This window comes from Phyllostomus discolor, chromosome 11 (assembly GCF_004126475.2).
Source record: "Phyllostomus discolor isolate MPI-MPIP mPhyDis1 chromosome 11, mPhyDis1.pri.v3, whole genome shotgun sequence".
Classification (NCBI taxonomy): domain Eukaryota; kingdom Metazoa; phylum Chordata; class Mammalia; order Chiroptera; family Phyllostomidae; genus Phyllostomus; species Phyllostomus discolor.
The window spans coordinates 1,953,879-1,980,570 of NC_040913.2; the positions used below are offsets into that span (position 1 = coordinate 1,953,879).

At 48.5% G+C, this 26,692-nt stretch overlaps 1 protein-coding gene across 6 annotated transcripts in view; it reads right to left on the minus strand.

Moving 5' to 3' along the window:
- The window catches only part of NBEA (neurobeachin), a 449,525-nt gene that overhangs the window by 162,074 nt on the left and 260,759 nt on the right, over positions 1–26,692 (minus strand). For all 6 annotated transcript variants that reach the window (XM_036011183.1, XM_028526291.2, XM_036011184.1 and 3 more), the window contains one exon: positions 14,697–14,821. In XM_036011183.1, coding sequence (XP_035867076.1) covers positions 14,697–14,821 — 125 coding nt within the window. The remainder of the gene's footprint in view (positions 1–14,696; positions 14,822–26,692) is intronic.

Consider the following 26,692-nt stretch of genomic DNA (forward strand, 5'->3'; position numbering starts at 1 on the left):
GTAAAATGTGCTCGACAACAGTTATTTCTTTAGCGATGAATGAAATAAGCAATGCTTTTTCTCAAGGGATGTCCTGATTTTGTTACTTAAAATAGTACAAGAGGCCCAAATCCAAATGCATTAAAATAAGGCAGAAAAATGCAAATGTAGCAAAAGTTTACCAAACATTAATAGACTAATCAAATATACTTGAAACTCTCATGGATTTAACTGCTTAATAAGTATTTCAATATTTACATTCAAACACCTGCTTTGGCAGGTAACAATGAATCTAAAATTACCTTAACTGCCAAAAAAATTTATATAATATACAGTATGTCCAAAAGGTATCCAGCCATAGCAATACGAGAAATAGAGATATTTATCAAAGAAGATACAGGATATGAGAAACACTGTACACAGGACAGTGACGCCTCAGTCCCCTTCAAAGGAGGCACCTTGGGGCCTCACACTGTTCTCCCAGTCGCCATCAGCTGCCCCTGTTGTATTCTCCTGAATCTCATCAATGGTCTGAAATCTCTTCCCTTTCAAAGGCGATTTTAGTTTGGGAAAAGCCAGAAGTCTCGGGGTGCCAAGTCTGGGCTGCAGGGGGCTGAGTCATCCGGGTGATGTGCTGTTTCACTAGAGAGCTCTTCACGAGACGTGACGTGTGAGCGGCCCAGAGTGGTGATGAGGCTCCCGGTCACCAGTTGTCCACAGTCGCAGCCTTCTGAATGACCGGAACAGCTTCCGCAGAGCAATGTTCAAGCTGAATGCAAAATCTGCTGCAGACTCACTGCGTTACTCGCTCAGTTACTTTGAATGCGACAGCCACACAGTACATGTGTTCACTTAACGGTGTCTATGCCCCCACTGACTAGAGCGGTGAGGTTGTCACTGTTCATACATGTACACTGCAGTCCTCTCTCTCTGGCTGCCAGGTGACATCACTGTTGCACCGTTTCTGTTGTATGTTCTTTATGTAAGATACATATATGAAGCTGTATGTATATAAATACACACACACATATATGTACATGTACAGGGGGACCTCGGTGCTAGTGACTGATTTGTTCCGGAACTCACGATCGGTGCCAAAACAGGTGGGTCGGTTTCCCTCACGGGGCGAAGTCACGGCTCACGAGTTGAACAGGTAGGAGACGTCCCAGCAAGCGCCGAGTGCTGAGACGCTTCTTCTCGCCAAACTGCGACGAGGACCGGGTATGGTAAGGCCTGAATTGGACGCGTGGCGAGGCATGACCGTGTGTGGATATGCATGTATGTAACATGTGCCCATTATAATGCACATTATATGGTGTATCATACACACTATATACACATGATATAAAATACCATAACATACATACACACACACGTGTGCATAAAACACCTCTACTTTGCGTTACTCAACGCTGGGCTTCACCTGGAGGACGGTGTCCCCGTTTCCTGCGCCCGGGCTGTAGCATCAGAGCAGAGGCCTCACGGAGCGGCACTTGCCAAGAAACCTCGGCCGCGTCCCCTTTAGCGAGGCAGATCTGTCCCTAAAGACGGTCATGAGCGCGATGAACCACCCCAGTGTGGGGCTGCCGTGCCCTGGTTCTGCGTCCTCGTGCCGTTACTCGCCGAGCCTCCTGCTGCCTGGGCCCGGGCCCCCGGAGTGTCGCAGTGAGGGGCTCTCGATGCGCCCCAGCTCACTACAGGACGCCCACAAGGGCCCACCTGGGGATGCCGGCCTGGCCCGGCCTTGTCTTCCACGCACACCTCGCTGCCCTAGGCTTCCCGTCGTGCGCGACAGAGTTGGCCCTCTCTCTGCGGCCTGCACGCTTCTCTCCACCAGCGACTCAGAGCCACTTCTGTTCACCAAGACCTCAGTGGGCTGACTCGGAGGCGGCCCCTCGAGGAGTGACGGACACGTGCTGAGGGACACGGCCACGCCCCGACAGCTCGGCCGAGGGCCCGCTGAGCGCCGCAGGCCGCCAGGCAGGATCCTCTTCTCTCCCTCCTCGCGTCCCCCGTGCCTCCTGAGTCCTGCTGCGGCAGCAGCGCCCGGTGTTGCAATTGTTGGCTCTTATGTCCACGTGGCCTGGAGGTCCCCGAGGCCGGGACGGCCCTCTGCACTCTCAGTTCCCGGCGCACGGCCCAGCCCGGTGCGAACAGCCCTGGCAAACACTGAACAAGCGAACCACGGAGATGCCAGAGCAACCTCTGGGCGTTTCTTCGCCTGAGGACCCCGTGGGGGTCCCAGCGCATCTCACTAGACTCTCAGTGATCTGCGGTCGGGCTGGGGACAACCTGGTTCTTCATGTGAAGTCGCAGTAAAGGCCCTTACTACGAGTCAGCCGAGGAAAGCCAGTGTTGCCTTGTGTCACAACAACGTGTGACTTCCGTCATTAAAAAACAAGCTTTACCGAACTTTTGTGTCACTAAAATTAAAACCTCTGAATAGAAGGTGAAGGCGAGCTCTAAAAGGCATGCTAGCCTTCTCCTTTTACCCCCTCTCGTTTCCGAGCAGGAAAGCAAACGTGTCCTTGAAGACCGGTGGCAAACGCATCCACGCCGGCGCGCTGAACCCCCTGTCCCCGGCGGGGCGTTATCAGTCTGCAGCTCGGTGGACTTCCCGGGGCTCTGGCACAGCGGCACACATTTATCTAAATTAAAGTGTACGCCATGCAAAAGTGCTTTTCAATCACAATATCCTTTATGAATTAGACCTTCATTCATCAAAATTACAGGCAAAGAGAGGTAAGGTCTCCGAGGGCTGTCTCATTACAAGGCTTATAAACACTGTCCTTAGAAAGAACTGGTTCAACACCCAACAAATCAAAATCTGATTGGGAAGAGGATTTATTTGAGATCATCTGTCTTTAGAAGACATGCTGGACCCGGTGCACTGCTTGGCCCTTTCAGCCATTCATCAAGAAATTAACAAGCGAGTACCAGGGACCGCCAGCGTGCCTCAGGTCTGAGAAGGTGAGTTCTGTGTGAAGGGTAGCGTATACTGCATGCTTATTTTCTAAGAAAACACTAAAATGCCATGAAGTTTGTAAGGTTTCAGAGTTTTAACAAAGACACCAAATTATAGATTAATAAAGCCAGATGCAAAAGTGAACTTAGTTTATTTTCCACATGATGTTACAAATAAATGTAGGAAAGCATTTGATACACATTACATTTCTCTGCAAATATATAATGCTTGAAGCTCTCTATGTGAAAACATTATCTAATATAGAATAAAAGTTCTTCTTTCATGAAAATGTTCTTAATAAACAAGGATCCATGTGAGACAAAGTATATTTGAAAAGTGAAATAATGAGAGAACATACCTAGTACTGTTATTTTACTCTACAATATTACTAGTGTAATCGTATTATTATTTAAAACACTTCTGCTACTTTAAATAAGTACACGTTAAAATACTGAAATAACGAAGTGGGGATGTTAATGTATCTTCACAATAGTCAGAGAAGGTGCCTATCTGCGAAGTCCGGACAATTACGGTAAAGAAACTATTTTATTTGCCCATTGTGTCCTTTTCCTTTAATAAATATAAATAGTTAATGTAAACAAAAATACCACATAACAGTTTATTTCTCTTTAAGGAATTATTCTGTAGTCAACTTTAATACATCTACACTAATAAAGAAAAAAGTAATTCACAACAAAGCATGAGCCAGAAATTACACGTGAGGCCCTGAACAAAGATAAAAGGTATAATAAACCTACACCAAGTCAATTTCAGTGCGGTATTAGCTTCTTACCACTTTTATGCTATTGTTACTATTTATTTTATTTTGCACCGCATAATGAAATGCATCTTTGATTTGAGATTAGAAATGGCACGTGCATACATGTGTGTGTGCATCTTTCCAGCTCTCTGCCCACCCACCCACCCACCTGCTGTCTGTCTGCTGGGTAAGGGTGCGTTTTCAGTGTTGTTTATCTGCACAACTTAAATGCACATGGTCTATGGCTCATGATCTGGCCCCTGCTTATTAACTGTCAGCCTTTTGCCGATTTGACCTGAGAGCTGAATGTTTGTGTCCCCAAACATGCCACCACGTCTCCAACCTTTAAGTCTGGCATATGTGATTTCATTTACCTGCCTTGTCTTTCAAAGTCCAGTTTAGTCCATTACTCCCTTCTCGGTATCAACTTTGTACCTTATAAATCGCAATATATTCTTGATTTTTGAAATTTTTTCCTGAATCTTTTCCTTATGTAATCTCTTATTAGAGTTTAATTTTCAGTGTATCACGTGTCAAAGAAGGCGGCAGTCATGCAAGTTCATTGAGAAAGCACATGGAACATAAACAGAATCCACATACCAAGTGGTTTCTGTGCGAGGTACATAAATTACTTTTCTCTTTACACCCTTCACAGGTTCCTCCTAAGTGAGGAAACGGGACCACGTGACTTGCAGTGCTGACTTAACTTTGACTGCAAACATCCATTCACAGCACATTAAAGAAACATATTCAGGTCCGTCTCTTAACCTCTGTCTCCCAGTCTGTGAAACGGGGTTAAGTATGCACAGACCGGGCTCTCGTTGGGTCGCCGCAAAGCTAAAGCAGCACAGCGGGTGCCAACATGCAGTGAAGCACGGGGGACTATTTACATGACAAGCTCTCAGAGATGTGCATTAAACTTTTGATAACGTAAGTAAAGCAAACTAACGAGAGAATATTGAAGAGAGTTTACTAAGTTTGTAATTTAAAACTGCTTAAGGAGAAAGCCAAAGTTCTATTGCTTATAGTAGTGCTTCTAAGACTTAGGTAAAGCAGGAAAAACACAGGCTGACTTGAGGATTAAAAGTCGGAAAACAAATGCGTGCATCTAGCCTAATGTCTCAGCACGATGTCCACACCACACACACTCAGGGAAGAATGGCTCCTTCCCCGCGTCTGGGGTGGGCTCCACTCCGCCAGGCAGTCAGCACGCTGTCTGCACCACGAGGCAGCGGGAGACGCACCCTGGGCCCCTCCGCAGGCCGGACGCCACCTGCGGACCAGCCCGCCGGCACGTGGACAGGAGCCGGGGGCTCTGAAACTGAATGGTGCACAGACAGCTCACGTTCACAACTGTCCCCCCGACTAACTGCACGATCCGTTAAAAGATATAATTAAGCCCTGGCTGGCGTAGCTCAGTGGATTGAGCGTGGGCTGGGAACCAAAGTGTCGCAGGTTCGATTCCCAGTCAGGGCACATGCCTGGGTTGCAGGCCATGGCCCCCAGCAACCGCACATTGATGTGTCTCTCTCTCTCTATCTCCCTCCCTTCCCTCCCTAAAAATAAATAAAATCTTAAAAAAAAAGATATAATTAAATAAAAATTTAAAAGCATGAGGATATTTGACATTCAGTTTTGATTTTGTATATTGGTATCTTCGGAATATAAGTATTATTAATACCTTGATACCAGAGTTTATATATATATATATGTATATATATATATATGTATTTCATCATATATATATACGATGAATTTAACACACACTTCCTCCATCAGGGGAAGGAGATGGGCAGAATGAAAATTTAGCCTTGTTTTAAATTTATCTAAATATAATATACCAAGAAATTCTATAGTTTCTAAACATCTGGAAACTAGTTTCACTAGATGGCAATCTTTTTTGAATAAGTGCTTTTCAATATCTACCATTTAATAATATGATAATTTAGCTCTAAAACGTGCTTTGACAAAAACCCCTGTGTGAGGTAAACCACTGCAGTTCATTCTCCAACCTGTGTTCCTGCACAGGCATCTGTGACACAGCGTACCTGGGGGAGTCTGAAAGGTTACTAAAGCTAAAATCAGGGCAGTAAATACCTTTAAAGAACAGTGCTTCCAGTGACTCTAATGATATTATTTCATTTCCATGAAAAGAAAAAATTTTAAGATAAATATACCTCTCAACTAATTACATTAGCCACGGTGACACGCTCTCATGCAATAATATGTATGAATCTCCCTGTTTACTGAGAAGTTCACAGGTCTGAACATTTCAAAAAAGACAAGACACTGAACATTATATTGAGAAACCTCTCCCTCGGAACCGGCCTACGCCAGACTGCACGGAGGCAGAGCGGCGCCGGGGAGGCGCACGGAGACGCGCACGGAGACGAGCACGGAGCCCTCGCCGTACCCACCCCCACAGCCGCGCACCAGAGACGCGTTTCCCCTTGTGGGTGAGTTCAAGGTTAAAGCCTGAGTCTGACTCCACAGCACAGGCACTTTGGCGCTTCCCTTCCGAAGCAACCCGGAGTGCCAGGAGAGGAGAGGGCCGCCGGATGAAGACTCAGGACGGAAACCACCATTCCCCACCCAGACCGAGGCGGCTCCTCCGCGGGAGAGCCACCTGGGGGAGCTGCTGGTGACCCCGAACAGGGCCGCCCCGGGGAGGGCGGCGGGGACCTCTCGCATTATCAACACGAAGTCCTTCGGTAAAAGCAAGTACTTGCATAAACGAGACAGACTTTCAACTCAAACAGCCAGTTTCTGGTTGTTGTTTCAAACACACTTTAAGTAAAAATCTAAGTAGGTCACGGATCGAATTTAATAAACAGGTAAAAAACGTGGACAGTTCAGGCACCCAGTTCCTCCTTTCCTGTGTGTGTTTCGGTGTGAGTGCGGTCGATTTAACTAGGGTTCCCACTTCGACTCACTCGCCAACAGAGGACACAGTGAGTGACGCAAAACAGACGTCTCTGCCACCTGGACACTGACACCCGAGGCGCCGCGCTGAGTGTGCAGTGAGCTGGCCCCAGAAGTGGCGCTCCTCCCTGAGCCGGGGACCGCGGGAGTGCGGCCGCTCCGGCAGCCCGCCGGCCAGCCAAGGTCGCGGGGCGGCGCCCAGGGCGCGCGTGCCCACGGGAACTGGCGCAGCTCCGGCGTGCTTCCGACCAGACACAGACGCGACCCCCGCAGGGCGGCTTTTCCCCGAGGCCCGCGGACAGGGTGTGCAGGAGGTGTGGCGAGTGAGCACTGTGGGCGCTCGCTAAGATGAAACACCCACAGAAACTGGTGTAAGCACTAAGCGCTTCCTCGGACTGGCGATGCTCCTGAATGATTCGAAAGACTAGAAGGAATCAAACGAACATGGCCACCGAACCCCGACGGCTACCGCTCAGAGCAGAGAACAGCCAGGACGCTGGCGAGTGGAAGGGCTGGATCAGTAGTCACGGGATCTCCGTTCCCTGCTTCCCCGGCCCCAGCACGCCGACTCCGTGCGCTGACTCTGACCCGGCCCGGAGCAACACTGGGCCGGCCGCTGGAGCGAGAGGCGGGACCGGAACGCACTTTTCCTACTGACGGGCCTGCTAACAGACTGCACGGATTTCTGCAGACACGCCGTGGCTTTTACAACCTGGGCCTGGCAGCAAAAATGGGATTTCATTTATTCCTAATTCAAAATATTCACACATAAGCAATATTTCTTAGAGCAGACCAACAAAGGGGATATTCATAAACAGCACTTTTAAACGGAAAAAAATGCAATTAAAAAGGTGCAAGAAACTATTATTAAATTTAAGTGTGGTACTATGCAAGTATGAAATGCTAACTTAATAACCTTCTTAATGGAGTGAATGTAGAAAACTGCATTCGGTGCTTTTTAAAGGAAATTTGATAAAGCATATTTTAAGAATATACATGATGATAAACAGACTCTCTGTACATTTTAGACAGAATATTAGCGTGTTTTTAAATATTTTAAATAGAATTTCATCACATTAAAAACTGCACAGCATACAACTTGTGGGAACATGCTAGGATGCACAGGAAACTCGGCTTAATTCCGAGCTCCCCGAGCGCCACGAGGAGCAGAGAGGACGCAGCCACGTCCCTCCTTGTGTCTGTCTGCGCGCAGCCCGGGCTCGGCCCCTGCGGTGCACGCCGCAGAACAAGACCAGGCGCCACGGATGCGCCAGGAATGGTGGGGGCCGCAACCTTCACCTGGTCGTCTGTCAAGAAGTCCCTGACTCTCACTCCTTTCGGCATTTTTAATTTTCTACAATGAGCATGAGGAGGGAGGGAGGGAGGGGGGAGGGAGGAGGGAAGGAGGAAGGGCATGAAGGAGGGAGAGAAGGAGGGAGGGAGCAAGGAGGGAGGGAAGGAGCAAGGAGGGAGGGAAGGAGAGAGGGAGGGAAGGATGGAAGGAGGGAGGAAGGAGGGAAGGAGGGAGGAAGGAGGGAAGGAGGAAGGAGGGGAGGAAGGAGGGAAGGAGGGAGGGCAGGAAGGGAGGGAGGGCAGGAAGGAAACTTGCATCACGAGTCCAGAGGCGGAGCTGGCAGGCAAGCGGCAGAACGGAGGGGGAGCACCCTGGCACCCGTGGGGGGGGGGGGAAGCAGAGCTGAACGGGACCACCTGAACGAGGCTCCAGGGGGTGGGTCAGGCTGGACCTGGCAGCAGGTGGCACTGCCCTGCGGAGTGATCCTTGGCTTTTCTTTCTAAAACCTGTTACAGAATTTAGTGTGGCAAATGTACTTTCAACTTCTGGGAAATGGGGGTAGGAGATGTTTTGGATAGGTAAGCAACTGGCTCAGAGACACGGAGAAAAAGGAACAAAACATTTTCGTTATGAAAAAGTAGAACAGTGAAGAGGTACAGGTGACGACACAGATATTTAAAGCACTGTAAAAGCGCCAGGCAGGTTTGGAAGCACGCTCTGATAAGTGGCACAGAGAGCACACCCCAGGAAGGACGTCGGCTGGTCTACAGGCGCGCCCCCTCACAGGTAACAGGCCACCAGGGCAGGTCCGCGCGCAGCAGTGAGTTCAGAGCCAGGAGCCGTGCAGGATGCCCTCGAAGCTAAGGAGACCCCATTTTACCGCTGGAAACACACCGCACAGTGCGAGCACGGCGCTGGGTCGAGTTCTTGCTGCATCTCCCATTCTGCCAGCTGCTCACTTGTGTGGCCTGCCGTTCCCGCACAGAGACCCCCTCCTGGCGCTACTCACAGCTCCCTGCACGCCAGGGCTCCCGAGGCCGCCTCTCCCTCAGCCCCTCTGCCCCCCCACCCCCGGCTTCCGTCCCATCACATGGCACCTGTCCTTCCCTCTGCACCCGGAGCTGTGCACGCGGTCCCTTTCCCCGCGCTGCCCCCGCCCAGTCAGGGGCTGGAGAAGATCCCAGGGTGTCCCTTCAAGTCCGGCTGGGACTGATTTCTCCAAGTGGACGGTCCCCTTCGCTGAGCTCGCTGCGCGTTTCCAATACCCCTCAATGACTGTATTTGTCATATGTGTAGTCACTGCTTATAACACGTAGTGTGTTCACGTTATAAACAATTAACCTGAAAACACAGGCACAATTAGAAACAGTTCCGTGCCATTCAGCAATAAATCCATTCAGGTAATTTCATCAGTTCCTTTTCTTCAACAGCCTTTGAAGCTCTAAGTGGAATAAAGCAGACTTAAAAAAAACGTACTTCAGAATCTGAAAACCCCATCCTTCTAGACCTGTGCCAGAGAGCCTGCATCCTTCTTTCAGCTACTGGAAAGGATGCATGAGCGTGGGTAAGGTGCCAGGTGTAAGGCGTACAACCGATGAGTCCCCAGAGAAACAGAAACTAAAGCATGTGGACTGTGCTGATGCAGGTGCTCTAAGTGAAACAGGAGATGCAGGCGGGAGAAGACGGAGGTGTACAGTTGTGAGCACGTGCAAGACACTATTGTCCTCGTTTACTACTCCTTACCCACTGTGTGGTTTTTCATGCGGGAACTGTAAGCCCGCCGCTGTCCCGTCCTGCATAACCCCCGCCCACACTGGAATCAGGAACACATAACGCCTACGATCCAGACATACTCTGAGGCCTCCCCAAAGGGACCTGTCGCCGAGGGCAAGCCTTGGAGGCCGCACAGGGGCAGGCCAGGTGTCTGTGCATCTGTGCCCTGGTGACCCTGTCACTGCCGCGGCCAGCCCCGCACATCGGCCAGTCCCGGGCTTCTCCCCAGACGGCCCAGGAGCAGCCGCTCCGACCCACTGCCCTGACCCGCTCGCTGGGCCCCGAGTCGGCCACGTCTGTCCCGTGCTCCTCCAAGGAGCACAGCCTGCCTCTGCGACAAACGTTTACGGTTCCCCAGTAGAGTGGGGCTTTCTAACCGCGGCACCCACCGCTGACACGGGGCTGGTGCTGTGCTGCCGCTGTTGCTCCGGGCCGTCCCGAGCATCGTGGCCTCTCACCGTCGGGGGCCAGTGCCACCCCCACGGGAGGCGCCGACCCAACTGCACGCTGTCACAAGGCAGAGGCTGCGTCTCCGTCTCGGAGCCCAGCACCAAGCGCGTGCGTGGCAGGCGAGAGTGTCGATGAGCAGTTTTCAGTGAACAAAGCCACTCAGTTCCTCCCGATCCGCTCAACGCCTGCAGCCTGACGCATCCACAGGAAAACACGAGAGCTGGTCACGCCGCTGCCTATACGAAAATGCTATGCAGAGTCGTTTTTGTGGCTTGGCACTGTCTGGTCTGTGCCAGCTACTCTGAAGGGCTATGAAACGACAGGACGCAGACAAGGCGGTGACGGGACCCCGGCACCGGGACGCGCCGAGACGGCAACCCCCGCTTGTCCTCCTCCTCTTCCCTCTCAAAAAGTTCACACCACCAACACCTCAAAAAGCTGTTTTAACCACACTCACGTGACCTGTGCATTACAGATACGGGGATTCAATCAATAACGCGCCAGCTAAAATGGACTTATCAATGACCAGATAAGAAGATGCTTGCCGGGATTCCTGTGTAATACCAACACTAGGTTCTTAGACTAAAATCCCAATCGCCTTTCCCAAATCTAACTGTAAACTCTTCAGACGCTGGAGTCAGAGAAAACGGAGCCGGGTCACACGACGCGCCTTTCCCAGCGCTGTGCCGCGGCCCCCTGTGCCTTCCCCTCCGAGGGCTGTCCGCATCTCTCGAAGCCTGCGAGCAGCAGGGCGCAGCCACCGCGCGTGCACCACTGCAGCCGATTTAATCCCAGGCTCATTGCAGAGCCGCTTTCCACGAGTCAAGGTCGGACCCAGGCAGCTTCACAAGCTTAGATAAACCAGGTGTGAAGCGGACGCCTCTCCGAGGAACCTAAGGGTGGCCTCACTTGCAGCTCTCAGCACATCTAATTATTTGCTGCCGAAGAAATGACTGATCAACTCTGTCATCTTTGCGCCGTGCTTTCCCCCTCCGGCCGAGCCACCTGCCCGCTTCTGGGGCGCCTGATCAGGCCTGTCTAAGACCTCGTCTCTGGGCACCGGCGTGGGGAGCTGCAGTCCGGGGCGCTGACGAAACGCCGCCCCCCTGTAACTCTATGGAAGGGAGAGGGTCCTGAGCAGAAGTGACGGTCACCGGAGACGAGCACACGGAGTGAGGTTCCGCACTGCTCTTCCGCAGCACGCCCGCTAAGCACCAGAAAGGCGCCGGAAGTTAAACTGCACAGGTTCTAAGGAAACACACAAGTAATATACACACAAACCCTCCCTGTTCAATCACTTCCTTATCAGCTAATTTTCCCTGAAGGAAAAATAAAACCTTGGAGGTCAGAAGATAAATTCATGAGTTTTAAAATATTTTCTTTATACTCTCCCATTGCTATTGTCCATAAAATTCCTGGTAATCAATTAAAGTTGCACTTGTACGAGATTTCACTACTAGAGAACACCTAAATAACCCATTCAATACATACCACATTGGAACGCTAAACACCAGGAAGAAATTACATGCCTCTAGGTTTTTATTAATCACATTTCAACACCAGAGGCTGAAAGTATATCAAATCACACCAAATCTTGTGCACATGACAACCTCATAAATTATTCAACTCATTAGTATTACTAAGAAGCATGAAAAACTCCATCAGTGTTAGGGATGCTTTCCAACCGAAAAGGTCAACCAAAGTTTTAATAATGAGATTGAAGTAAACATGAAATAAAATTATTGTCCTTATGTCTCCTTGAAAATATGTCCAATTCGGATTACTTGCTCCTTTAGAAGAAAGCACTGCCGACGTTATTTGTTTTGTGCTGAAAATAAACCGCCCGACGAGAATGTGTCAGGAACCCCAAATTATGGCTAACTATACCCGTCCGTCATGTGAAAGTTCAGCCACAATTTAATCTAAAATGTCTGAATTTCAGGGAAAATCGCGTAACTCGAGCACCCAAACATGGCTGAGTCTGCTAACTCAGGCTCAACTACGTCCCATCTGGGACGCTCACGGCAGACGGGCTGGACGGAGACCGCTTCGGTGACCGTGGGAGTGCCGGGCCTGAAATGGCTCACGGTCACCCCTTGGCCTGCGAGACTGCAGGGTTCCCAGGCTCTGATCACCGACCCAACTTCTTCTGGCCACGGTGAAAGCTCCATTCATAAAATATTTATTTGCATCTAAAACATTTTTGCCATGATGTACATGAACATAAAAACATTTCTGACCAAAGACAGGGTACTGCAGTTTCTGTGCACTTCATGCCTTATTTTCCAGACGAAATTTACAGGGAAATGGAAATACTGCAACTATTTAACACAGAGGAAGGAATAAGCTGCATTTCCATTTGTTCTTGAAGCCCCCCCACCATCTGCAGGCTCACCACGTCTGCAGGAGCCAGTGCACGCGAGCACTGGTTCTGGGGGGAGCAGGTCGGTGCTCCCTCACCCCCACCCCCAAACCCGGCCCCTGGGGGCAAGGCAGGGGCGCTCTGCCCAAGGAGGAGGCAGCCTTCCTGAACACTTTTTAGGGTGCATGTGGCCTTTGTCTTAGATGTGAAGAAAATAAGAAATTCTCCTCTTCGCATTTATCAAAGAACTCGGTACTCAAGAGGGATACGTGCTGATAATGCTGATGATGCAGCATGTAAAATTCACAAACCACTACACATTTTAAAATGCACGTATGCTACACGCAGAGGATGTTCAGTGTCATCTATATTTTTTATTTATTTCAAAACTAGAGTGTTATTTTTTAGTTTAGGTTCATTAACAATAGTGACTATGATACTAAAGTATGACTATCAGTCCTAAAAGAACATATGGCTAAATATTTTAAAACATCTTTCTGGTAGGCTTTGACATCGGTTTAATAATAGAGCTACTTTACAAATTAAACACACACAGTACCCACTTTCACAGAAGACCAAAGCAAGCATTTCCCGGCAGGCCCTTTCTGAAGGCGCCTGCAGGGTGCTGCCTGCATGGTGTCACTCGGACCCTCTGGGGGTACAGCTGTGGCCAATCGTGGTCACTAATAACATCACTTCTGTGTCACCATGACCTCGAACTCTCCCCAGATGTTTCTAATTCAAATGAGACGAGTTCAAGGTGAATCATTGAAAAGTTCTAAATTGTGCATGTGCAGTAAAGTTTTAACAATTTCAGGTTCATGTTATGAAGCATGCCACTCTAAGTAGATACTTCTAAGGACCTCTTTTAAGGGCACAAAAATAATACCTCATTTTAAGTTGGTATTCAATCCTCAGGTGCTAAAATCCTTAGGTGACCTTCTGAGGTCATTAAAGAAATCCCTTGTAGTAAGCATCAATTATAATTTTTTCTAGTATGTCAGCCCTGTAGTTACTTTTACTGTATCATTATAATTTTAGGTATAATAGTTTCACATGAAATCTTCATGTATTTACTCAATTATATTTTGAGCCTTACTAAGTTACATTAATTCACACACTATTTGCACAACAAATTTTAAAAGCTTTGCACATTTTTTTCACTAGAATTAAATATTTTCTCAATCCAACCCATCAAGAACATGAATGGTCTTATAGGTTATAAACTATGATACATTTTAAAACACTTGGCTCACTTATTACTCTCAAATGAAAATTAACATAAAAACACAAATAATTGTAAGAACAAAAGTAAATAAGAAAAATATATAGACATTATTCATTAAGTTTTTCCAAGTGTATTCATTAAGTTTTTCCAATTCTGATCTGGTCAAACTTAACTTGTTAAGAGCAGTTAAAAATGTGTAAATAGACAAAATACTGCTATGCATTTTTTTGGTGGATAGCAATCAAAAGTCGCAGCATTTCTTAGTTAACCACAAAAGAGGCTGCTCTTTACTATTCGTTGCACTATTTATTTATGAAGGGCTATTCAGGGCAGATTCCGCTGTAGAGTGACTGTCGACAATGTCTCTAATGTCGGATACTCTTTCTAAAACTTTACTTTCAATTCTCTGGAGGGCTGGGCCTTAAAGGAACATATTTGTAGCAGGATTTATTTTACTTACTTATTTTTTTTACTGAAAAGAATAAAATAGAATAGAATTAAAATAGAGAATGCCGCGCAATGAGATTATTAACAAGACAGCTGTGTCTGTTCAATACAAACATGTGCATGTACACGTATGTATACAAACAGCATACATGTGCATGCACACAGCATACCTATGTGTGCGCGCACACAGACACGAACGTAGGTCAAATGTGTACATGTGAGTACGTAATCACCAACAGTATGTATTTTTTTCACCTTTGGGGCTGGTCAGCAGAGCTCCGAAGACACTGACGAGGCAGCTGATCCCCTCCCCGTTTCCGGCTGCATGAGAAGCAGGCCGGGCAACGACTCTGTCGAGTCGCCCAATCTCTTAGGAAGATGCTGAAGGCTCGGAAACACCCCAAGCGAGAGCTGGACGTTAGGCCCTCGGCCGTGAGCACTTGCAGTGCCAGGAAGGGAAGGCCTCCTCAGCCCGCAGAGGGCCGCTGTCCCGACGTGGGGGGCGGGGGTACTGACCGTACTCGATGGCGGCCTTGAGCAGCGCCTCCGCGTGCGTGGAGCCGAAGGCGTTGCGAACGAACCGCCTCCGCCGCCGCAGGTCGTCTTCCCAGTAGTCCAAGCGCCAGAAGTCGTGCAGCTGGCTGAGGGAGGGAAAGGAGGACAGGTCACCACCCTTGCTACCGACGCGGGGCTGGGCCGGCGTTTTCCCCGCAGAGTTAAGTGGGCCTGTGGTCTCACTGGAAAACTAAGGTAATTTTTCAGATATTTGTCTGCTACAATCGTATCTGTACCGTATGCTCCCAAAGGAACCAAACTGAAAGGATGACATGCTCTGATTTTGGGCATCACAGCACTCAGTCTGCCTTCTTTTCCACGTTCGTCCTTCTACTAAAACAACATTTAGCACGGGGAGTTTAGTACCAAATGCAGCATCAAATTACAAGTATTAATGGCAGTTTGCATTCTTTCACACTGTTTTTAACGAGGCTTGTAAATCATGCGCAGACCTCTCCACAAACAGTGAGCCATTTAATGGCCTCCGTTTCTTAGCAGACGGAACTAGGAGCTATAAAATATTGCCCACTTGGATTTGGTGGAAAGATGATTAAAATAATGTGCTGAAATATTCATTGAAATAATTCCCTGCTGCCCACAGCAACCTGAGAAAAGTGCAATTTTATCCATTATTAATAATACTGAATTAGGGCTGCAAAAAATTCCGGTATGTGGTAATTGTCTCGGTAAATTATGGTCCTGATGCTAGCAGAGTCCTCGGATGATTGTACAGCCTCAGCTAATGTGAACCATTAGCCGCCTCGGCCACGCGGGGCCCCTGTCTGACTGCGCGGCACTCGGCACCGGGGCGACAGAGCCGCGGGCCCCGTCAGAATGCGCGGCAGCGGGCTCCGGGAGATCATGGGACCTTTCACAGCCTCGCTGCGTCTCCGAGCTAATTTCTGTAAACACTGGTGGCAAATGCCCAGACTTGAGGACTCTTTTCCCTCTCTGTAGTACTTGGGGTGACACATTCAGAAGACAACATTCTCGTTGTCCTGCGCAGCACCATTCAGGGAAGCACGCCCAAGGCGCTCGGAGAAGGTGTGACCCCTGGCTGTACCGCAGGGGGCGCGGCGCCTCCCCGAGGCGGGGGCTGTGTGCGCTGGCTCGTCGCCGGGTCTCTGGTGTGCTGGGTGCACGCGCTGTTTTCAAATAGTCGCTCGATTAATTAAAGCGATTTTTTACCTTGAAAGTCTACAGACACGTCTAGTCATTGAGAACAGTACTTTTGAAAAGCCTTTCCAGTTTCATGGCTATATAATTTTGTTTCCTATCACATAATTGTAAAAACACAATGTAAGGGATATATAAAGAGCATTAAAGTTGTATGTGTTCGTAATATATTTCAGTATACTTGTTTTTCTACACATTGCAATTATGATTACTGAATTTTGGTCAAAATTATGATCACCTGACAAATAATTGTTACAAGCAACGAAACTCTGTTATCAGTGTAAAATAGGATGATTTCTCTCCTTACAAACACAGACTTCTCCCAGTGGCTTATGGAAAGCCGTGCTGAAGTCTTGCCCTGCAGGCTCTCCTTAAGTGCATGTTAAAATTTTGTCACTGAATCTACTGGGAGAGACCGGAGTCTAACATTTTCTCCCATTTCTGGCCGGAGACATACTTTCCCCTACTCCTCCCACTGGTGCACCAAGAAACTTGGGCACTGCATGTAAAACACAGGCCAGTACGTGCAAGACAACAAGACCAAAAGGTGGACAGCAGACGCCAACTGGCCCTGGGGGCCTAAGGGACAGCGCAGTGGTCCGTTCCCTGGGGCATCTTTTCACGGTGTGCACCCTGGACTTCGAGGGGAACCAAACAGGCCCACGGGTGCAGACCAGGCAAAAACAAAAAACCAAGCCCAACCAAAGCCTGTCCCTGTACCCAAAGACCCCGGGAAGGGAACCGGGGGAGGGGAGAACGCTTCTCACAACAACTTCCTGAGTCTTGCCAACCCCACAGAGAAACTGCGACCCCGCCGCCCTGCAGAGCAGTGACTGGGGGGGGGGGGGGGGGGGGGCCGGACGGAAGGGCCCAGGACTCTCGTTTCTGCGGGCTGGAGACTAGGCGCGCCCCCTTACTGCCTGCTGAGCAATCGGTGGAGCCCCTGTGGATGACGGGCCTGGGTCTCCACCCGCACTGAACAGGCGTGCGGCCTCCTCCCCCGACCCTGCTGGGCGTGGTCCGAGGAGGCAGACTCAGGACTCTTTTGCTGACCAACAGCAGCGCGGTATCCCTCCGCCTCGGCCTGGGCACGGCGGTGCGGGGCTGGAGCGCCCACCCTGCCCGGTGGTGAGGAGGGGCCGCCCACTCCCTGGGCGTGCAAGGAGAGAAGGCGGCGAGCGCGGTGGTGGAGAAGCGTGGGTGCCCCTGCTCCCGACGCAGCAATGTCAGAGCAGGATGGGAGGCCGACAGACGAGGAGATACACGTCACGCGGAGCGGATCTCGGAGCGGCCCAGGTTTCAACCTCAGATTACTGACACCAGGAATCGGGCAGATGTGGCCACAAAGTTCCCTTGGTTTTTTAAGTAAAAATACATGACACAGTCTTCATTTCAATTAATAGCTTTATCGAACAACATATTCACCATTTCGTTCCACTACCTTCTGCCATCTTTCAGGCAACTTCATACTCCCACCTTCCCAAAACTTTTTATCTTTTTGAGCAAGAAACTGTTCCAGGTGCCTTTGCAGTCCTCCAGGGAATTGAAAATTTTTTCCATTAACGGAATTTTGTAAAGACCAAAATAAATGGAAATCTGAGGGTGCAGCGTCTGGTGAACACGGCGGATGAATCAGAACTTCCCAGCCACACTGTGACGGGTGTTGTCGAGTCATCAGAGAATCAGGCCGTCTTGCCTTATCCTGGTGGGAGATTCTGCGTTTTCTGTTGACTAATTCCAGACACTTTGTGTCAAGAACTGCTTTCATCTGGTCTGATTGGGCGCAGAACTTGCCAGAACGAATGGTTCAGTTTTCTGGAAGGAGCTCGCAGTACGGCAGTCCCTGCCCGCCCTCCACGCGCGCGCGCACACACACACACACACACACACCCCCCGCCCTCCCTGCACGGAGACCGGCCTTCGGTGCGGTTGGCGGTGGCTCCTTTCGCTGCCCCGAGGTCTCTTCCTTCCACAGTATTGCAAAGTATCCACTTTTCGTTGCCTGTCACAATTTGTTTTAAAATAGAATGTTTTCATTACATTTAAGTAGAAAATTGCATGTGGAAATACAGTCAAAAAGGGTTTCCTTTTTTAGCTTCTGTGGAACCCGGACATCAAAGGGATCAACATAACCAAGCTTATACAGATGGCTTTCAGTCTCTATGTGGATATTTTGAGTATGTGGGCTAACTCCCGCATGGTAGAACATTGGTTGTTCTCAGTTTATGTCTTGATTTGATCGCTGTCACCTTCAGCTGGTCTACCCAACCGTGGGGCACCATCCAGAGAGAAATTTCCAGCATGATACTTTGCAAATCATTTTAGATACTTTCAATTAGTCACAGCACCTTCTCCATACACCACACAAATATTTTTTGTATTTCAGTTGCATCTTTACCTTTCTTAAAATAATTCAGCGTATGCCAAAAATGTTGCATATTTCCTTTCATCTTCAATATTAAAATGACTATATGAAAATTCATCCATTTTGATAAGGTTTTTTAAATGCACGCAGATATGACAGCTGCCACAATACAATCTAACTAAATTGTTTCAAATGAAGTTAAAGACAACTAAGTGCTACTAGAGTGATCATACAGAAAGACCTGAACGAACTTTCTGGCCACCCCAGTAGCGTGTAGACAGATCATCAACAGAGGCCAATGATGATAAGACAGGAAAGTTAGAATTTTCTGACAAGGATTTTAAACTAGCCAGGACAAACAATAGTTCATGAGCAATTGTGAACAAGCTCAAAACAATGAAAAAACCAGAAGGTCTTAGCAAAGAGACAAAAAAGCTCTGAAAAAAAATGTAACAGAGGTACCCAATTAAAATGTTACAAATGACACATAAAACAAGCAAATTAAAAAGCTCAGGAGACAGGCTCAACAACAGAATGGGGGGGGGGGACCAAAAAAGGATTAGTTAACTTTAAGACAGAACAACAGAAATTACTCAGTGTGAACAACAGGGAGAAAATAGGCTAAAAAATTGAACCAAGAACCTCACGGACACAGATGGATTATAACGTCTAACATTTGTGTTGTGGAGTCCTGGAGGGAGATGGGAAAGGGCAGGCCTGAACTTGTACTTGAAAAAACAATGGCTGAATATTTCCCAAATCTGTCAAAACAAAACAAAAAACCTAAAAAACAAAAACAAGAACAACATCCACGTACAGATTTAAGAAGTTGACAATTCCAAACATAATAACTCAAAGAAACCCGTGCCAGTGCACATCATAATTAAACCCCCGAACACTAAGGACGCAGAAAAACCTACAAAGGCAGCCAGAGAGGACAGACGCTGGCGGAGCGAGGGAAGCCCGTCAGAAGGACAGCACGCTGCACGCGGAGGCTCGGGTTCCAGCGCCAGCGGGGCGAGTGCTCGGCGCTGGGAGGAGGGGCTGTCCGCCCAGGACCGCACAGCCCCTGACCGCGTCCTGCCGGAACAAACGGGCGGGCGGAGAGCGGGAGAGCCCGGAGACAAGGGAGGATGAGGAGTGCGGGGCGCCCGGCTCTCCCCAAGGAGCCCGACAGGCAGGCAGCCCCATAAGCACAGGGGAGCGATGAAAGAAGGAACGCTGAAACGTCAGGTGGAAGAAAGAGCACAGGACGCGAAGTATGCGTAAACACAACAAGCTCTCCCTCTCCTCTGAGTCCTCTGTGTTACGTCCCCTGTGCAGGCAGGAGGCGCAGGGTTCGTGGTGCTTCCAGGTCTGCAGAGGCAGTGATGTTTCAGGCGGGGGTAAACGCAGGCGGTGAAAGGGACGCAGGGGAAGGCGAACTTCCTGCTCTTCGCTTGGACGGGGAACATGACACCCCCACGGACTGTGGTGATAAACTGTGTGACATCCATGCAGTAGTCAGAGCAGCCGTGGAAAGAGCTGTGCAGACAGAGATACTAAAACCACAGCTAACGAACGCTCAGAAAGAGAAACTGAAGTGATCCTGTTTACAGTGGCATCGGGAAGAATACAGGCGCCGCCACGTTCTGAAAGTCTGTGTGAAGTCACCTGGTTTTTACAGAAGACCTACGCTAGCGTGGTAACGGCCTTTTTCATAAAAGCTCAAGTCCTCTTTGGATGTCTCTTGAGGAATGACGGCAGGGAGCAGCGCGGGCCCCCTGTGATGGCGAAGCGGCAGAAGGCAGCCCTCCGGAGAGCAAGTCACCCTCCGGCTTTGTGCCCCTGGTGGGGGGGAGGTCCCACAGGCGCACCCGGCGGTCAGGCAGCAGGGGAACCCGAGATACAGCTGGGAATGCATTTCACCAAGGAGGTGAAGCCCCTGGAAAAGGAAAACTTCGTAATGATGAAAGGAATTGGAGAGGACACTAATAAATGGAAATATATTCCGTGCTCGTGGATTAGAAGAACTGATATTGTTAAAATGTCCAAATACCCAAGCAACTTACAGATGCAGTGGGATCTCTGTCAGAACTCCAGGGGCGTATCTGCAGGAGCAGAGTAAACAAGCTCACACATGAGTGTGATGGAACCACACACACACAAAGACAACAAGCAGCCACAGCAATCTCTGGACGGAAGCACGCTGCGGGACGCATCACACTGCCTAATTCCAAACTGTACCACAACGCCACAGTCATCAGGAGAGTACAGTCCTGGCACAAAAGCAGACACCCGGGTCAGTGAAACAGGAAGGAGAGCCCAGAAATACAGCCACACACACATGGCCAGTCACCGCACAGAGGAGCCAGGGTCTTCAGCGGGACGGCCTCTGCAGCAAGTGGTGTCGGGAAAGCCGCACAGCCCCGGCACAGGCGTGAGGCTGGACCACGGTCTGACACCGTGCACAAAAAGCAACTAAAATGGATCAGAGGCTTAAGACCTAATACGCCATAACTCCTGGAGGGAAATATAGGTGGTGTAAGCTCCTTGACATTGGCCTTCTATAATCATTTTTTTCAGATTTGAAAACAAAAGCATAGGCAACAGAAGCAGAAATAAAGAGGTGGGACTACACTGAACTAAAAGGCTCCAGCGCAGCAAAGGAAACAGCAACAAAACAAAAAGACAGCCTGCTGAATGGGAGAGCATATGGGCAAATAATGTATCTGGTAAGAGGTTAACGTCCGAAATATGTATTAAACAGTCGTACAAGTCAGTAGTGAAAACAGGCAGACCGACCCCCAACAGTCCGAGGGGGGAACGAACAGGCTGCCCGGCCAGGAGACACACAGACGCTGGTGGGTGGGTGCAGGGAGGGCACTCGGCGCCGAAGCCACACCGAGGCAGCTCCGCACACCAGCCGTGACGTCTTCGTCAAAAAGGCTCCGAGTAACAAGGGCTGGCGAGGCCGTGGGGAGAGGGGACCCCCGTGCACGGCTGGTGGGAATGCAGATGGGTGCAGCCCCTGTGGGAAGCAGCGTGGAGACTCCTTAAACATTAAAAAATAGAACTACGATATGATCCAGCAATTCCACTTCTGGATATTTATGTGAAGAAAATGAAAATACTAACTAAAAATGCAGGTGCATCGCCCTGCTCAGTAGCATCATATATCTGTGCATATAACATCCCCTCTTTTTAAATGTGCGTGTGCACGCACACACACACACACACACACACAGTGGAACCCTATACAGACACAAAAGAGAGACCTTGCCATTTGCAGCCACAGCGGTGGACTTTAAGGGCAGCACGACGCTAAGCAAACAAGGGAGAGAGAGAATGACAGATACCGTATGATTTCACTGACGAGTAAAATCTAAAGCAAAGCAAAAGAAACAGAAAGCAAACAAGTAAAACCATCAACCAAGAGCCTGCACCTACGGGCACAGAGACCAGGCCGGGCTGTGGCAGCGGGTGTGGAGTGTGGTTGGCAATACTGCATTCTGTATCTGAGGTGCTGAGAGATCGCAAACGTTCTCATTACAAAGGTAGAATTTTTGTAACTATGTGCGGGGCTGGATGTTAACTAGATTTATCATGATCATTTTGCAACAAATATCTAATTGTTATACTGCACTTCCGAAGCCAGTATAGTGTTACACATCAATTACAGCTGAATACATAAACAGAACCATTTACAAAATTTTGTGGGCCCTGGCTGGTGTAGCTCAGTGGATTGAGTGCGGGCTGCAAACCGAAGTGTCGCAGGTTCGATTCCCAGCCAGGGTATATTCCTGGGTTGCAGGCCATAACCCCCCAGCAACCATACATTGATGTGTCTGTCTCTCTCTCTCTGTCTCTCTCTGTCTCTCTCCCTCCCTCCCTCCCTCCCTTCTCTCTCTAAAAATACATAAATAAAAAAACTTAAAAAAAAGACTTTAAAAAAATTTTGTTGAACACTTAATTATGAATAATTGTATTGATTCTTTTTATTGACTCTTGAAAAGCAACTTATTAAAGTTATGTGTTTGCTTACATTTTGTTGATATGACCTACTTTTTTAAAGTTAAGCAACAACTAGCCTCTTTTTCTCCCTCTGCCAAGAAAACGCACTTGCTGTGTCTCGTGACGCCGGCAGCGGAGGCCCCCCCACTGCCCCCCGTCTCTCCTGTTCCGCGGCCGTCCCGGGGATCGGACCGGGTTGTGCATCTCCACTTACTTTGGCATCAAGCAGTGTGCATCCATTTTATGTACAAAGTGTGTCTGATTTATTTCTGTAAAACAAAGTGACTTAATTCTAATTAAAGTAACAATAAGTGCTTCAATATAATTACCAACTAAGTTTACAAAAAGATTATCACTTTAACTTCTGATTTCTTTATAAAATATTCAAATAAACACATTACAATGCTAAAAACAAAACAAAACAATCATAATGGCTAAATCAGGATTGAATTCCAAAAAATGTTCAAGTAACCCACAGGAAGGCAATAAAAGACAAAACATAAACAAAAAGGGGAGGAGAACAAACACAAGAGAAAAATAATGCTTCAGAAAGAATGCCTTCTATAAGAAATCCACTACCAATATAACAATATGGGTAGAGTGAAGGTAAAAGGATAAAACACATATATCAAACATTAACCCGAGGAAATTAACCTCAGATAAACCTATACGTCAGAGAAAATGAAATTACTAGGGACAAAGAAAGGCCTTATCTAATGAGAGAAGGGTCAGCTTATTAGGAAGATGCCAACCCCAAACGCGTGTGCACTGAACAACGGAGCTGCAGAGGGTGCCAGGTGAAAGCCGAGAGAAGGGAAAGGAGGAACAGACAGATATGCGACCAGAGGATGGGTGGACACACACATGCACGAGCACACACACACACACATGGAAAGCACCGGCAAGGACACAGAAGGGCACGCCACCAGGAACCAGCATTTCAGAGCAGCCCAGCTGACAACGGCAGAGCGCACAGTGCTTTCACCTGCCTGTGCAACACGGAGAGACCGGGAGAGACCATGTCCTGGACCGTAACACAAACCTAACACGTTCTAACAAACTGACACCATACAGTGCCCTCTTCTCCAAAAATGGGATAAAAATGGAAATCAACCATAGAGAGACAACAGGAAAACCTACAAACACCTGGAAATTAAAGCAACACACTTCTCATTTGGCCACGAGTCATAAAATAATTCTCAAAGGAAAACAATACACTGAGCTGAAGGAAAAATGCAATGAAAATATCAGCATTTGTGGGGCACAGCTAAAACTGTACCAACGGGGTTTATAGCACTAAACGCACACCAGGGAAAAGATAACACGCCTGAAGTCGATCACCGAAACTCCCACTCGAAGAGCACAGATAAAGGAGAGTGCAGCAAGAAGAAGGAGGTAATAGTAGAAATCAATGAAATCAGAAACAGAAAAACAATAGACAAAATCAATAGAGCAAAGAGCTGGTTCTTTAGCAAGATCAATAAAAGTGATGGAGAAGAAAGAAGGACACACGGGTGACCAACGTCAGGAGCAACACAGGGCCCAGCGCCGCAGGCCCCGAAGGCCGCAGGCACAGCGCGGGAGGCGGACACTGCAGAAGACTCCGTGTGCTCGGTGGCTCCGAGAAGGCGGACCGAGCCCTAAGCGCACCCACCCCGGCTCACTCGACACGAAGCCGACGGGGTCACTACGAAGGGAACTCACAACATTATTTAAGCTGCACCCCGCCAGAGAAAACTCCAGGTCCAGACAGTGTCACTGGAAAATTCTATCAAACATTTCAAGAAGAATTAACCAAAATTACGCATGATTTCCTCTAGAAAACACAGGAAAAGGAAACATTTCTTAATCAATTTTATAGCTCGTGTCATACCACTACAAAAGTTAAAGACAATATACATAGGAAAAAAATACAAACATCCCTTAGAAATAGACACAGAAGTCTTTAACAAGCTATTGGTAAACAGAATACAAGAATATTTAATGAAAATTTTTACATGATGACCAAGTGGAGCTTATTCTAGGGATGGAAGGCTAGGTCAATACTGGAAAATTAACCAATATCATCTACCTTATTAACAGCTACAGAAGAAAAACTACATAATCATAGTTAATCAATTTAGGAAGACAAAATGCAAAGGCTATTTATGATGAAAAAAATCTTCAGAAAAAAGGGAGTAAAGGGCAACTTCCTCACCCAAGTGAGGGCAACGCACACGTACGGCTAAAACCACAGCTAAAGGGGGGCGGCCCCGCGCCTCCCCCCGAACCCGGGGCCTGCGCGCCTACCCCTGCCTGCTCGGCACGGCGCTGGGGTCTCTAAGCCAATGCACTAAGGCAGGGGGGGGCACCGAAAGGAATGCAGATAAAAGGGAGAAGTAAAATGGCCCATTTGCAGATGACAAGACTGTCTATGTAGGCAATCACGAAAATCCATCAAAAACTCCTAAGCCTAACGGTTGAATTTAGCAAGGTGACAGGACGCAAGACAAACGTACAAATGTCACTTGTGCTTCTACATGCCAGCAATAAACACACAGAAACTGAAAGTAAAATGTAATGCTAAGTCACTAAAAAAGAGAAACAGTTACGTGTAAATCTAAGAAAAGTGCGTGTAAAACGTGCACTAAAAACTACATAATACTAATAAAATAAATCAAATAATATATAAATACAATGGAAAGGCAAACCATCTTCATGGATGCAAAGATGCAATATAGTAAAGATATCAATTCTCCCAAATTGATGTACAGCTTTAATGTAATTCCTATCAAAATTCCAGCAAGAGTTTCACTAAATACAAACAAGATTTATTCTCAAATATAAAGCAGGAAAAAGTGGGAAAACGCAAACAAGATTATTCTCAAATTCATAGAAGGAAAGAGCGGCGAGAATTACCACACACTGACAGCAGCGGGGACTGCGAGGCGAGGCCGAGCGGTGCGCGCGGAGATCAGGGAGACGGCGCACAGAACTGGGAGCCGAGGCCCACGCGAGCGCGCCCGCCGGTCCGGCCGAGGGCGGTCCCCGCCTGGTGGGGGACAGACAGCTCTTCAGCGAACTGTGCCGGAGCAACTGAACACCCACAGTCAAAACAGACAAACGCCGTGACCAAGTCTCACACCTTGTACAAAAATAGCTAAAAATGGATCAGAAACATAAATAATTCTAAAACTATTGTAAATTTAGAAAACTAAAGAGAAACAGTGGGCAGGATGGGGCTGGGTAACGAGTTCTCAGACTTGACACGAAAGCACACGCCGCCCAGGGAAAAAAACGACAACTGGACGTCACAGAAATGAAAACACCTGCTTTAAAAAGGAACGGATTAAGAGGACGAAAAGAGTGGATAAAAACATGTGCAAACTACGTATCTGGCAAAGGATAGTACCTAGTACACACAAACCTTCAAACCTAACAGTAAAAAAGCAAACTATGCCATCAGAACATGAGCCAAGGACATGAAGAGACAGTTCACTGAAGAAGATAAAAAGACGGCAAATATACACGTGAAAAGATATTCAGCATCATTCGCCACTAGGGGTAGGCAGATTAAAACCACAGCGAGCCCTGGCAGGCGTGGCTCAGTTGGTTGGAGCGTTGCCCTGTAACACTGAAGATTGTGGGTTCGATTCCTGTGGGTCAGGGCACATACTCAGGTTGGGGGCTGGGTCCCTGATCGGGGCACGCAGGAGGCAACAGAATGATGTTTCTCTCTCACGTTGATGTTTCCCTTCCACTTTTCTTCCTTCCCCTCTCTACGAGGCAGCGGGCATGTCCTCAGGCGGGGATTTAAAAAAAGCCCACAGTGAGACGCCACTACGGTTCTATCAGATTGGCTAAAACGAAAGGCAGAGACACCACCAGGTGCTGCGGGCACGCGGGGAAGCGGGGGAAGCCGTGCACTGCTGCTGAGAAGCGGAACAGCACTGTCGCTCTGGAGAGCAGTTTGGTGGCCTCTTAACAAACCCAGCAAGTGACCACACTGGGCCCAGTGAGTGTTCGCGTGGCTCCCACCCCAGAAAAACCGACAGGCGCACACAGACGTGCCCAGCAGCTCCGCCTGTGAAGCTCCTGGACCGGAGGCCGCCCGGCTGTCCTGCTCCGGGCCAGCGTTCGACACCCGCGGTGCTGGCACGCCGGCATGGCGGTCTGCCAAGTTTTGAGTGATAGGTCCGTATGTATTTTGGGGGAGATATCCCTGGTTTTAATAAAACTTTTCTCAAGACAGTTTCTGATATAGAAATGCTTAGAAGTATCGGTAGGGACGGCTAGGTAGTTTTCACTGAGCTCGCACCTCCCAACGGACTGTGGCTCCCAGCAAGTTGGGGGCCGTTGGGGTAGGAGGACACCCCGCAGGAGACCCCGTCCCCGTGCCGCTCTGCTTATTCGGCGTCTGTGCCCGTCACCGCCCCGGGACCTC